The sequence below is a fragment of the Phodopus roborovskii genome, unplaced genomic scaffold (genome assembly GCF_943737965.1).
Source record: "Phodopus roborovskii unplaced genomic scaffold, PHOROB, whole genome shotgun sequence".
NCBI classification, from domain to species: Eukaryota; Metazoa; Chordata; class Mammalia; order Rodentia; family Cricetidae; genus Phodopus; species Phodopus roborovskii.
In genome coordinates this window covers 17,874,260-17,888,812 of record NW_026126407.1, presented here as the reverse complement: position 1 = coordinate 17,888,812, position 14,553 = coordinate 17,874,260, and the positions used below count along the sequence as shown (strand labels likewise).

General features: G+C 42.6%; 1 protein-coding gene across 1 annotated transcript in view; it reads left to right on the top strand.

Annotated features, from left to right (window-relative positions):
- Tekt3 (tektin 3) overlaps positions 1-4,347 on the top strand; it is a 28,639-nt gene extending 24,292 nt beyond the window's left edge. The window contains exon 7 of the mRNA XM_051180398.1: positions 4,010-4,347. Within this exon, the coding sequence (XP_051036355.1) occupies positions 4,010-4,226 (217 nt within the window). The 3' untranslated portion in view covers positions 4,227-4,347. The remainder of the gene's footprint in view (positions 1-4,009) is intronic.
- The last annotated feature ends 10,206 nt before the right edge of the window (positions 4,348-14,553 follow it).

Sequence of the window (14,553 nt, the reverse complement as noted above, 5' to 3'; positions counted from 1 at the left end):
CAGAAGCTGTGGTGGGATTTTCCTTGGGAAGCTGTAGTACTCTCTTCATTTGACATGGAGATGTTTGTGGTATTGTATCTGTCATCCAGGCCCCTTCAGGTCACCCCTCTAAAAAAGTCAAAGAGTAGAAAAACTCTCCTAATTGCAGACCTATTATATTTTAGAATAAAGATGTCCAAATCCATGTGTGCTCAAGTCCTATATATTAAATGGTATGGTATTTGCCATGAGCATTTCTTTCTAAATACATTAAATCATCTGTAGATTAGCATAATTCAATGCAAATGCTACTAAAATAAGTAGCACCTATACGGTGATGTTCTGGGACTAAAGTCAAGAAAGTAAGTGTGAATGTTCAATAAGACGCAAATTTATCAAAAACAACAAAAAAAAGAACACATCACTTTCTGTCTGAGGTTAGTTGAGTCTGTTGATAAAGAACCCATCAATAGCCAGGTGGTGGTTGAACATGCCTTTAATCCCAGCACCTGTGAGGCAGAGGTAGATGGATCTCTGAGTTTGAGGCCAGCCTGATTTACAGACTGAGTTCTAGGACAACCAGGGCTACTCAGAGAAAACCCTGTATCTATAAAACAACAAAACAAACAAACAAAAAACAAAATTAACTGACTGATTCTCTCTGGTTTTAGGAGGCAAAAGTTATAGAACTTTTGTGTTGTTTTTATTTTGTTTTGTTTTGTTTTGTTGTTGGCCTGAAGAATAGTGTTCACCATGTTCACGGCAGAAATCCGGACTAGTACAGAAAGTAAAACTGTAAATAGTAAGCACATAGCTTCCACCCACTATGGTCTCCAGGAGAAACTCACATAAGGGCACTCTGCTGTGTCTGTCCCCATCACACAACACTGCAGAAGAGGTCTAGATTGTGACTTGCCCAAGTGGCATCCCATTGTGGGCTTCTTCAAAAGCTAAGAACTTCATACATGAGCACTGTCTCTGCAAAACCCCCACTTCAAACTCCTCCAGACTGACCCCAGATTTGTAGGATCTTCTCTAACTACTATTTTACATGTATATACATGTATACATGTGCACATGGGTATACACAACCTACTGAGTCCATTTAGCTTTGCTCAGGGCTGAGCAACTGGGCTTGGATATCTTACTCAGGACCTTGTCCCTAGAGGAAACTAACTCTCTCTCAGCAGCTATTGATAATCCTGTTTTAGCAGCCACTGGTTGCCTGTAGTTCTTCCTTTGGGGTAGAACCATGTGGCATGTCAACTGGTGTTGTCACCTGCTGGTCTTGTTCAAGAAATCATGTTGTTGAAATCTCATGAGTGCATTTTCCCCTACCATGCTTAGGGGACAGTGTCTGGAAACACGACATAATCCTGGGCTTCTGGTTCTTGGGAGCTTTCTCCCTTTTTGGAGCTGGAAATGTAGAGGATTCATTAGGGATGTAGCAGTTGGTTCCTTATTCTCTGCATTTGATCAGTTGTGGGTCTCTGCAATGATCTCCATCTGGGTGGAGGTTAGAGACAGCTACACAATGTAAATGTACTTAATGTCCCTGAGCTACACATGAATATATTTAAGGTAGCCAACCTCACAGTATTCATATTGTGCCAGGACCAAAAAAAAAAAAAAAAAATACTTGGCACTAAAAATCACTTGTTTATTTGACATTAAAGTCCAACTGGACAGACATCCTGTGTATTGTCTGCAGGGATTACAAATAAATGAGATAGTAACATGGGTAATCTCAAAGGAACCCTGTGTCCTGAGGGCACCCTCCTGGGTCTCTGCTTCTGCCCTTTTATTACAAGGAATAGAGAGGGTGGGGACAGGAAATGGAACCCCATTCCTGAGTAGAGCCACCCGGGCTCTATATTTCCTTCCCAGTCCAGGATGGCCCTGCCATTGCTTATAAATACATGTGGGCTGTGTGTCCATGGACAGGACAGATCATCAGTTCTCTGGGATCAACTTCCTCATCTGGAAAACAAGGGACCTGGGCTTGACAACCCCTGATGCTCCCTTTCCAGTTGCAAAGTCCTATGAAGCTATTCAGTTGCACTGTGTCCTGGTGTTAATGTGGTTTAGAGTTGTTTCTGTCAGGGTGAAATCTTTTCCCCCTCTAGGGATGCTTAGCTCCTTATTTGGTCATAGGCACTGTTCTATTCAGAACAGTTTGTGATATATATTTTAACTAAGTCCACACCCCTTTAATCTGCTAGCAAGCAAAACTTGGAAGAAAAGAAAGTTTCATCTTTGCATCCCCAATGGGGATTTGATGTACATCCACCAGGATCCCTGGGGCATGATTCTAAGGGTTCCCTTGGATATCAAAATCCTCAAACACAAAATCCCCTCTATAAAAGGAAGCAACATTTGCATATGACCTGTGTCTTTTCATTAATGGATAATTTACTTGTAATGCTTATGCAATGCAAATGGTTGTGAGAGTGTAGCGGACAGGGAGTAAGTAAAGTATGTGTCTAGCATGGATACACTTTTTTTCTTGAATATTTTAAATCTGTGACTTAATTAATATTCATGCAGACCCAAGGATACAGGGAGATGGCTGTACTTTGAGTTATGTTTTCAACTGGCTGGAATCAGAGGCAAGTAATTAAAAGTGCTGATAGGAAGCTCTCAATGTCTCCGTTTGCTCACACGAGAGTGGAGGCCCTAATGGTGTCTGAGTGGTAGCATCCATAGGAAGAGCAAGCTGGTTGGCCCAGTGTGGCACTCAGAATAGCACGTACATGAAGAGCAGTCACTGATGATTTACAACAATGATTACTGCCCTTTTTATAATCTATGCCCACTTTTATCCTCAAGTGACCCAGAGACACATCCTTGAGATACTATTGGTCAAACCAGTGAATAATTGCTCTTGGGGGAAAAAACTTTCTAAATATAAACATGGTGGAAGAAATCCCAAGGGGGTGAGGAGGAGAAAATGGCCCACTCAACACTGAAATCTTATGTACAACAAAACATAACAAACATACTATAAACAAAATGAGAACGCAAACAATTACTTCGGGACAATGTTTTCCACAAGCACACAAAAACAACAATGAAGCCCTACCCAGCTGCTATTTCCAGAAGCAAGCCTAATAGTTATGTCTGTTTATGCAAATGACTGTGATGCGTAGTAGTACTTCAGCAGGATGAGGAGCAAAAAGACAGGCAGCTTGGAGACCAGATGTTAAATGATGTGCAGGCATTTAGGAAAGGTCCGTGAGCAATATAAGACCACCCAGGACCAATCCCTTACTGACTGCATCAGTGAGAGGGAGCTGCTCCCACTTTGTGACGATGCTGGACTTTTTCTTTCTGTCCTCATGACTACTTTCATCAAGAAGAGTGTTTGTGACAGTTTCAGGGTCACAGTTTATAGCAGTTACACAGTCACATACCATCATCTTCGTGTTGCATTAAGGTTTGGAAAATTACAATATGATGACTTTAGCTCTATGAGGTTTTTTACTGAGGGCCTTGATGTGACACTGTAGTTTGGAAAATGCCCCCTACTGAGATGTGGTAACAGGTTCGCCAGAGAGTAACATTAAAAGTAATTTTCAAGACTAAAGTAAAATGTAAAAAGTCCCAGCTAATTTTTGAAGGTCCCCTTCTCCCCCGTATTGAATAATTTTACAAAATTATCAGTGTTCATAATTTTCCTTCTTTTAGAATATTGTAGTTGGCATACATTGATGTGTGTGCATGTGAATATGTATGTCACAGTACAGAGGGGAGTGTGTATATGTGTGTGTGTGTGTGTGTGTGTGTGTGAACTTAGGAATACCTTTAGCTTGTCATTTGGGTTATAGTCTATAGGGTGTAAGCAATGGGGGCAATTCTCAATCCTGGCATGATACCAGAGTCATGCATAGATGCCGATTCCCCTGCTATCTAAAGTGCTTCTCATGGGGTTGCTGCACCAGATACCTCTCCAGTGCACAAGCCTTTAATGCAACCAAGGGCAGGCTGCAGGAGTGTGCCTACCTAGCTGACCATGCTTTCCCTCCCACAGCCTTGTTAACGAGGTCTACGAGGTGGACGACACCATCCAGACTCTACAGCAGCGCCTGAGGGATTCAGAGGACACCCTGCAGTCCTTGGTCCATTGCAAAGCCACCCTGGAGCATGACTTGGCTGTGAAAGCCAACACCCTGTACATAGACCAGGAAAAGTGCATGAGCATGCGCAAAAGCTACCCCAACACCCTCCGACTGGTTGGCTTCTGTTAGGGCCCCAGAAGACTAGTTTTCTAATGCCTAAAAAATGGTAGAAGCAAAGCACTACCCCAGCATCTAAATGAGTGTTAATGTATTCACTATTAAAGGATTGTGTTGACAGAAACACACCACACCCTTTTCTTGGATGGCCTTTCATTTGGGTCAAAACCTTAATTTTCTGTGTACCTGGGTTTTGGGATTATGGGAAGGAAATAAGGAAGTGTAGTCAGTCTGCTAGAGAAGGTAAATAGGAGGGTTCGAATGGTTCTCATCATTCTGTATGTAATATGAACGAACTGACAATGAAGACTATTTTATTCTTGAAGTGACCAGATCAGGAGTCATAATGTTGTAGTCAATGTTGAACGTTCCCTGAAGATCTATGTGTTTGCCTTTGTCCTCAAGACGATGCAGATGGGACATGGTGGGACATTTAGGATGTGAAGCTGGGGGGTACATTGGAGAGCCTTAGACCATGGGGGTGCAACTTTGAAAATGGCTGTGGAATGCCACTCTCATCCTGTACTTTCCCCTTCTTGGCCATGAACTCTTGGCCATTCCTCAGCATTGCCGCTCTCTCAAATGGGAGGCTAAGCAAAGAGTGGCCTTTTCTTGCTTTTCACTTTCTTTCTCTTGGCATCTGTATCTCCAAGTGTGCTTGCCCTGCTCTCACATTGTCCATTAACTCCAGAATCCATGTCCTCCCCTCCTCCTGCACTTTCTGTCTCTCTCCTTAGAATATTGGCTAGTCATTTTTTGCAAAACATGTTCAAATGCCAGTAGGGTTGATGTAAGCATGATAAGCTTGTACACTGGCTATTTTTGCAGCCTCAAAATATCATTTTAGAATCAAATTATAGGTTTGGTTTTGTTCCCTTTACTTCTGATGGAACCACATATCTCAATGCCACTAAATCATCTCACAGAGAGAGTTAAACAAAATGCCATAATTTTATGAGTTTTTACAACCCTCCTGTTTATAAAATTAAACTTACATGTCTCTTAGTTGTTATGAGTTTGTGGGAAGTTTTTCTTTTTCCATGACTTTTTTTTTTTTTTAATTTGACAAACATAGACCTACACCATTCTTTTACTTAGGTCTATATTTCTGGCATTACAAGAATGTGACGGGAAGAAAAAAAATGTAGCTCAGACAGAAAAGGCCTAGTTTTCTTATTTTGGTAAACTGTGGGCAAAACTAAATTCTGTAAATAAACATTTGGGTTTTAGTCTGAAGCATGGTAGCTACTTCATGATCAAAGCTACTGCAGTGCTGAAGTCTACAAGCAGCCTAGACTCAGTGTACTCTCATGTTGAAGAATCTCAGGGCTGGAGTGTATACATCACATGGCCTGGCTTGGCTTTATCTGTTTAAACTGTCTTTAAGATGGTGTGACTCTGGGGGGGGGGGTCACTGGGCTGACAAAGGCATTCACTTACCCAGGCAGCATTCAAATTTAGAAATGCCTGTAACTGCCCCTAAATAGCCAAGCTAGCCAAGCTGCCTATAATTTTAGTAATTTCCACTTATGTCCCTGGAGAATGTTGTTATGGACACCTCTCACCTGGCACTTCTGCCTCCTGAGTTCATGCTATAAATAGTTGAACAGTGGGGGCTGATTTTAAGTTAGTGTGTGTGTGTGTGTGTGTGTGTGTGTGTGTGTGAGAGAGAGAGAGAGAGAGAGAGAGAGAGAGAGAGAGAGCAGGGATGGACTCCTCCTCTATATGTACAGGCTCATCTAGAGCAGTGAAACTACTGTTTATCTTGTGATTCAATTATTCCAGCCTCCCCCCTCCTAACAGCCCTTACTGGTTCCTAGTAGAGGCCTCCCGCCGCCTCCCACTGCCTCCCACTAGCCACTCTTGCCTAGTGCTGATGGTCAATTCAGAAACCTAACCTGAAAATTATTCATGCATTCCTGGGGAAGAGAGATATTGCTCAAGCACACCACCAGACACTGCAAATTGACTTTGCTTTGGAGATCAACTCTGGCATGTTGTCAATGATTTATCTGGTTGTTGAACTGAGAAAGATCTTTAGGCCAAGCAAGAACTCAAACTCTTATGAATCTAGAGGTCCAAACGAGAGTGTCATCTGCAGTGGGTCCCCGAGGGGTAGAGTATCCACACTGTTACCTCCTTCTCCAAATGGCTCGGAATTCTTCCTCTGTTCAGGTCCCTATTTATCAACTGCCCAGGATCCTGTTGTAGGATGGATGGTCCATCCTCTGGGATCTACTGTTGAGTTTGCTGGGAGCTAACAGGAGACCTACATCATCATAACAAAAACCTGTGTAGCTGGTATCATGGGTTGGTGGAAAGAAGCCTGGTGGGGATCAAGAGCACTTCACCACTAGTCCCAGGAAATCCTCCTCTACCCCACCCCTCAACCCTGCATGTGTGTGTGTGTGTGTGTGTGTGTGTGTGTGTGTGTGTGTGTGTGAAGACTAAGAACCTCAAGGAAATCCATTTTCAACCATTTCCTCTCCCAATAATGTGAAGGTTCACTTTGCAGTATCTTTGTACTAGGATTGAAAGCTCTCATGACATCTTAGCCTTGTGGTCACTCTGACATCCTTCTGACTTCTCAAAATGAAGCCCTGCTTGTCTGAGAACCTGCTCTTGAGAGAAGCTTACATACTTCATAATGTTAGAAGTCTCTGTTTTTGAGGAATATCCATGTAGTCATTACTAGTCAGTTGTCCTCATTCTTTGGCCCCCACACATCCCACATGTGATGCAAAGACAGAATCTCAAACTTAAGGGAAAGGAGAGGGGAGAGCTTACCACTCAAGACCCAAGTGCATCTCTCTCTCTCTCTCCTGTCACCTTCCCCCCCGATTTTTTAAAAATGTGAAACAAGCTGTTTCTCACACCCTCCCTTCCTCCCCTGTCCCCTCACCAACCCCCATCCCAATCCCTTTCTGCTCCCCAGGTAGGGTGATGCCTTCCACCGGATGCCTTCAAAGTCTGCCATATCATTTGGAGCAAGGCCTAAACCCTGGCCCATGTGTCTAGGCTGAGAGATTATCCATTTATGTGGAATGGGCTCCCAAAGTCCATTCACATACTAGGGATCAATACTGATCCACTACCAGAGACTCCATAGACTTCCCAGTCATCCTAACTAACACCACATTCAGGGGGTCTGGGTCAGTCTGATTCCTAAGTTGAGGGTTGAAGATGTTGGTCAAGCTCTTGAGGGAAAACAGCCATACCCACGTCCTTGTAAAGTTCCACTACCTCAATGAGATGAAGAACTGACTCTGAACACCTGATCCACAAGGCAATAGAGGTAAGACTTTGCTGAATCTGGACCTGAGCCTTAAGAAAGCCTGGGAACCTCTGATTTTGTACCTTTGGAAACTTGATAACACTTGAGAAATCTCAGACTACTGTGGTGTAACAATCTTCCTTTCTTCAGCCACATAGAAAAGCTCACACGGAGGACACCCCACCTGAGGCCTGCAGCCCCAGGCGAGTTCTCAACTTGAGTAAGATCATTTGAGATCTGTCTCGCCTGGGTCCATGTAATGGTAGAGAATCAACTATGACCTTGTTGTGCACATTGTTGATGTTAAACCTCACACCGTTACCCTCTTCCTAATTTACTCAGGCCCCAATCCAAGCCTCTCCCAAGTGCAATCTAATGAATGAAACCTAACTCACATCATCTGAAACATCTGAAGCCTCTGAGACTCTATGATGCAGTACTCAACTTTTCAGAGCATTTAAGAAGTGACTGGAGTGATCAAACTACATCATCATCCTAGAATCATCAAAGGCGACGCCTACCATGAGCCTGAACTTAGCCAATCGACTGCAGTGAGGGTTTGTACTTTTTTTTTTTTTTTTTTTTTTTTTGGAACAAGAACACAGAAACTTCTAATGAGTTAATGCAGTGGTTAAATAAGAAATTACTAGTCTTATTGTCCAGAAAGGAAGCCATGGAGGGAGACATGCTAGTCAAGCAGGAAACAGCACACTGCATTTCCTTTCATGTGCCACCAATGGGTGTTTACACTCTATAAAGAGATTACTGGTAGAAGCGATGTTATTCTGGTCCTCAGAAGGGAACACAGAAAAAGTCAGCCACTGGGCATGTGCCACTGAGCTACACAGAAGATGGTAATATGATAGTTTCCCGGTCTACTTAAGTGGGGTGTTTTAATGAAAGGTAAATGACTGGGTTTTCACAGGAAAGAATTGGAGCATGGATCAGGCAAGATAGATACCTCCGTATTTGTAGATAATAGTTCAAGGGCTTCATGCATCCAAGTTTATGGATGCTCATGTCAGTTTTCTTAATTTCGATTATAGCTGGTCCTGGACATAGGAGTTTGATCTTAACATAAATCTAAACTCCTTAAAGGCCACCTGGAGTATGACTACCAATGTCTAATCCAGTCATCAAGAAAAACAAAAACAAAACAAAAAGACACACACACAATGGATATATCTAGAAGACAATGGAAAATTAGGGGAGGGATGAATATTCATCTAATAAAGTATCTTGATTGGGATAAACTGCACTGTCTTACATACATCCTCCTATCCTCTGAGCTAAATACCACTCCCTCCATTTTGCCTTTTCAGCATAGAGATCGGAAAGCTACCCATTAATCTTGTGCCCCAAAATATCTTTTGGAATTGCTTCCTATCTTTTAACATTAGAGGCTCCTGTGTCAAAAGGACTACTTTTGTCAGATCTCCCCTCATCTTATCATCCATGGGCCCAGTTGGCTGCAGTGAGATGCTTCAGTTATTTGTCTGCATCCCACTAATCTAATTTCACCGGCACACTGGAGCATATCCCAGAGGAGCTTGGCTGTCTCCTCCACTTACTTTAGTCGCATCTCTATCGTCTGTGAGGCTTCTGTTCTGTGCATTTCCCATAAACACTGTTCAATGATGTCATCGGTAGCTGCAGAGCCCTCCCGGTGGTGTTTTGTTCTCTTGCACTCTCCATCAGTTTTCTGCATTAGTACTAATGTTCTGTATCTTCTCTGTCTGGAATGGTGGTCACTGCCACGGTTCCATGTGGAAGTTTAAGGTACCAAAGCTCAGCCGAGCTGAGCAGTTGTTCAAGGTCGTGGAGCCCAAATAGGACAGCTCCTGTGTGTCCCTAGACCCACCGCTTCCTAGAGGTCTTTTCTCTGTACAGTGCTTAGGACTCATTCAATGCTTTATCTGTGGGTGCTTTATAGAATATCAAGTAAATACAGTAAATATTTGGATGATCCCAAGGAGTCAAATAATTCCATTGTGTCACCAATGAATGATTCTCAGAAAAGAAGAAATGCTTTGATGACATCTGTGAGCCAAGAAGGAAAGAGAGCCCTTATGTTGCCCTTCAAGAAAGCAGATATACACATTCTGTTCACCTTCTAGGTGGCCTAGTCACTTTCTGTCCCTGAAAAAAATATACCATGACCAAAAGCTTATCTTACAAAGCTTACAGTCCATCACTGAGGGAGTCAGGACAGGAACTCAAGGCAGGAACCTGGAGTCAGGAACTGAAGCAGGAACTGTGGGAGAACACGGATTACTGGCTTGATCCTTCTGCTTTGCTCACTTTGCTTTTTTATACACCCCAAGACCATCTGCCCAGGGCTGGCACCACCCACAATGGGATGGACCTTTCCCTATCAATCATCAATTAAGAAACTACCCCCACAGACTTGCATCTGATGGTGTTCCCAGTTAACTCTAGCTTGTGTCAAATTGACAAAACACTAACCAACACACAGGTGCTGCTTTACCATGTGTCCTGCTCTGCCTCTGTGCTTGACAAGCAAGCCTTTGATCACTACAGGGTCATACTACTTGACACACACAAGAAATCCCACTCATGACACCTCTTGGTCTTTGGGTTTGGTGGCAGCGATTCTAAATAATGAGTCTGAATCCATCTCGCTAAGAAGTCATGACTTCCTGGATTAAAATCCAGTCCCTTTTAACCTGAGTATTAGTAACGGCCCCAGTGGGTAGGATGTGTGCTATGTGCTGACTCCAGTGCTCTGAGTCATTCAGGTAAGACATTTGGATGCATCTAGTTGGCAGCAGAAAGCTAGAGAAGCTTTGATAAACAGTAAGTAGAAAGGAAGACTCTTCTAGTGGGGTTACAGTGGAAAGAAGGAAAGGGCACTCACAAGACAGTGAATCAGGGGTGCTGGAGACAATGGTGGCCTCACAATGCAAAAGACGGGAACTGTTTTGCAAGTCCCCAGGAAGGTAGGTGATTGATTCCAGGCTGGAAGGATGTTGATTTGCAGCAGGCACAGCTGTGCAAATGTTGGGAAGATTCTTGATGGCATGGGCTGTGAGATAAGTGTCCTCGTCCTTGAGTGCTGAAGACTTGGAGAGAGGAAGGCTAAATCCTGTGTGCAGGGTTCCCTAGTCACATTCTGGGGGTGAAGAGTGCATAGTAGACATGTGCTCATAAAGAGCAAAGAGTAAAAGAATCTTCCACCAGCTAAAACATCGGAAGCCCAAGGTAATAGTGGGAGGAGGGGCAGGGTGGGTCCAGGCAGTGCTGGGACAAGGTATCACATTCTGCAAGGATCACTGGAAGTTGAAAATCAGAAACAGACATGAAAGACACGAAGAGGGTTCCTAGTGATGCCTAATTGTTTTCACCAGATAATAGAACTCCAGGGAGGGAAGAGACTGTTATATGGGTGGTGGAATAATGGGCTGTGAAAGAAAAGAAACAGCCAGAAAACACAGAGAGGTCTGTGGAAGTTTCTTCAACAAGAAGAAGTCCTGTCCTTGTAAACACAGACTTAGAAATTAAGTATATTATTTATCTGGTTACAGATAAAATACTTGGTAACACTGTTAAAGTTATTAAGATAACAAATCTTCTACTCTCTTTCCAAGAGAACTTCTGGCCATGCTTATGTGTTTGGTTTTTCCAGAGGCAGTGTGTTTTAACTATGACAATTAAAACTGGGATGGGTGTATTGATCAGTGAAGTGGGAAATCCCCTAAACATCTCACATATATGTTCAAAGCCAATAAATGGTTTTCTAACAGCAAGGGGAAGATGGGTTAGTTCAAAATTAGATATAGAGAAACATACAAACCTGATTGCATTTAATGTTGTATTTGAACATAAATTCCAGATGATTACAAATTTTTTAAAAACATGAAAACATCCAAAGAAAATGTAAAAAACATGGTAATAGTCTGAGCATATAAAAAACTTAACATCTGAAGCTATGGTATCATCAGACTACAGAATAGAAGCAAATCCTACAGGTTATGTTGCCAGCACCTGCTGAGGAGCTTTCTGCATGTCCTGTGTCCATTTAAACACCCAGAAGGAGAAGAAGAACATACATGTTAAGTTCAGAGGCATGAATGGTCCCTGATAAAAATAAACTCCAGGATATTTTCAAGTTCTATGACATAACCCAGGTGCTGCCATACAGTGCTGCATAACACCCCCCTCATTCCCCAGCAAATCAGCTACCTCTTTCTCTACTATTTAGAGAAAATAACCAAAGACAGAGAGGAAGTAAAATTTTCTGCACTTGGTCTTAGTGTCCATCTCTTTAAGAAGTTTTGAGAATCTGATAAATGGGATGAGGGGGTGGGTCACTCAGTCTGTAAAGTGCTCACTCCATACGCATGAAGACCTGAGTTTGATCCCAAGAACTCATGTAAGGAAGCTGGTCTCAGTGGATGCTCTGTAATTTCAGCACCCAAGGAAGGTGAGATACAGAGATCTCTGGGTTCTCTGGCCAGGTAGCCTAGCCTAATGGGTCAACCCAAAGTCAACAAAACACACAGCAAAAACTAATGTGTGTAGCACATGAGGAGCTACACCTCTGCCCCCCTCAAAACACACACACACACACACACACACACACACACGAAAGAGATAAATTAATGCATTTTTTTAAATCTAAGACTTATTAAATATTCTGCTGAATGGACAAATCATTCAACCTTATTTACAAGACTATAATTAGCCTTATTAATGATATCTAGTAATGCTTTGAAAACAAACAGCAAAACAAATGAGTAGACAATGATGGATATCACATGGTTCTAACTTTCAGCCGGAGTGAACATCCTTTGTCTTTGTCATTGCATCATAATTAATACATATAATGTTGAACACCAAGTATTGAGAGGAGGTATGGGAAAGCAAGTTCCTTTATTTTCATGGCACTGCCCTTCATCAGTGCTCACTTAGCTGTCATGCCCACTTTCTATCATCCTGATGCAAGACACATTATCCGGTTCTGGTTATGACTCACACAATGATCATTCAGTAGAATGAACACATCGTCTCCTACAGCATGGTTGCAGCAGAAAAAAATGTCACCAGCTTCCTTGAATATTTATCACTCTTATATCAAGAGTTATTTCAAAAGTTTTTTCATGGGCTGTGTTAGAGCAGATGGAGACTTTCTATTTATGTTTATGTTATCTTCAGCTACAATATTTATGTTACTATTTTTTCACCACTCGTTGCTCATTATGCAAATTCTTTGGAAACAAATTTTCAGTCATTGATTCTGTGTGTGTGTGTGAACTGAGAATTTAACAACAGAAGGGTAATAACAAAAATAGAGAAGAAATTTAGAAACACAAAGAATAGTTTGGGAAGAAAATAAAACTTTGTGCTCAGTGAACTAAGGTAGACTTCATTGTGCAAATGGATTTGTGTGATAAAAGTTGGACCATCTTCTATAGTCTTCCATGAAAAAAATTGGGCAGATGGGTGCTTCAATTGGAATATGAAATACCCCCATAGCTGCATGTACGAGGGGATTAATTTAGGTGATGAGTTCTTTGAGAAGTGATTGGATTGTGAACATTCTGACCATTTCATGATACAGTGTTATCCACGGAAGATGATGAAAAGTAGGTGGAGCTTAGTTAAAGAAGTGCACACAGAGGATGTATCCTTGGTGCTCATTCTTCACTAGGTGCTTCTTCTACTCCCTGCTTCCCTCGTGCAGTGAGGCCAAAGATCTCTTGCACTCCTCATCCCAGCTGCTGAGATGCTCTGCCCCAGTCAACGGAGCCAAACCCTGGTCCAAACCTCCCTTCCTGAAACTGTTTTCTCAGATATCTTGGTCACAGAGACTCAACATTAACACATGTATTGTTTTAAAAGATAATTTACCAGCAATTTAAATTTAGAATATATTTGAATAAAGTATTTAATGAGAGGTAGCTCATGCGTCCTGGACAGCTTTATTAGGGTGACATGTGAAAACTGTGAAAGTAGAACTTTGTGTCCTAGGGGCAGAAAATACACACTTGTCCCCATCTCTTCAAGTGTTAGAAAAGGTAACAATTTGTAATCTCAGGAAAACTTGACGTTCCCCCTGCATGCTGTCAGAGTTTCCCTCTCAATGCTCTCAACCGGGACTTTCTCACCAGTGAGAGGAGCCTAATTTATTTAACTGACCAGTTCTTCTGGTCTCTATCCACTTCCACATACACATTGGGTGTGGAGGTGGGGGGTGGGGGAATGGTACATCTCTCCATCCCCTACTGCAGCACATCTAGCTACTGCCTCTCTCTGAGCAACACAGTCACACTCCCACTCCCAATGCTTCTTGTTTAGCAGACAGCTGCTACAACAGTGAAGAGCCCCAACACATCCATACAAGCCCCGGGACTATCTGGATTTGAGAAGAGTTTTTAGAGTTAGAACACAAGTTGGTACCTTCCTTCGTGGTCCCGACACCATATTAGAACCCACTTTGTGAAGTATCAGACTGTGAAGGAGACAGACTGGGCATGGAGAAGACTTCAGACTCAGAAAACAGGCTGCCTCTCAGACGAGTGATGACCTAGCTGCTTTAAAGGCCACCGAGAAGATTGTGAAGAATAAGGATCGCATGCTTACTGCCTTCAGCAAGCAATTCTTCCTATTGCTGGACCACATGCTTCAATGCTCAGTGAATCAGATGGTTCCTGCCTCTCCCCGAGGAAGGACATCGGGATCTGGGGATCAGGTAGAGCAAGAAAGGCCAGGTATGCCCTCAACACTCTGCTAGAGAAGGGACCAAAACGCACCCTCTGTTGGAGAAAATCATTCATTCTAATAAATAATAGTGTCAGCTGGCTTAAAGGACAGTGCCAGCATTGAAGGATTGAGAGTGATGGTGTGGGTCATGTAAGGGAGACAGCAAGTACACACACACACACACACACACACACACACACACACACACACACACACGGACAAATTGGACCATGTCACAGTTACAAACGTTCAGAAATCAAAGGACACAATTAATGGAGAATAAAGGCCCATTCCACAGGATGCGCAAAAATATCTGCAAATCGTGTATATGTAAGGGCCTGA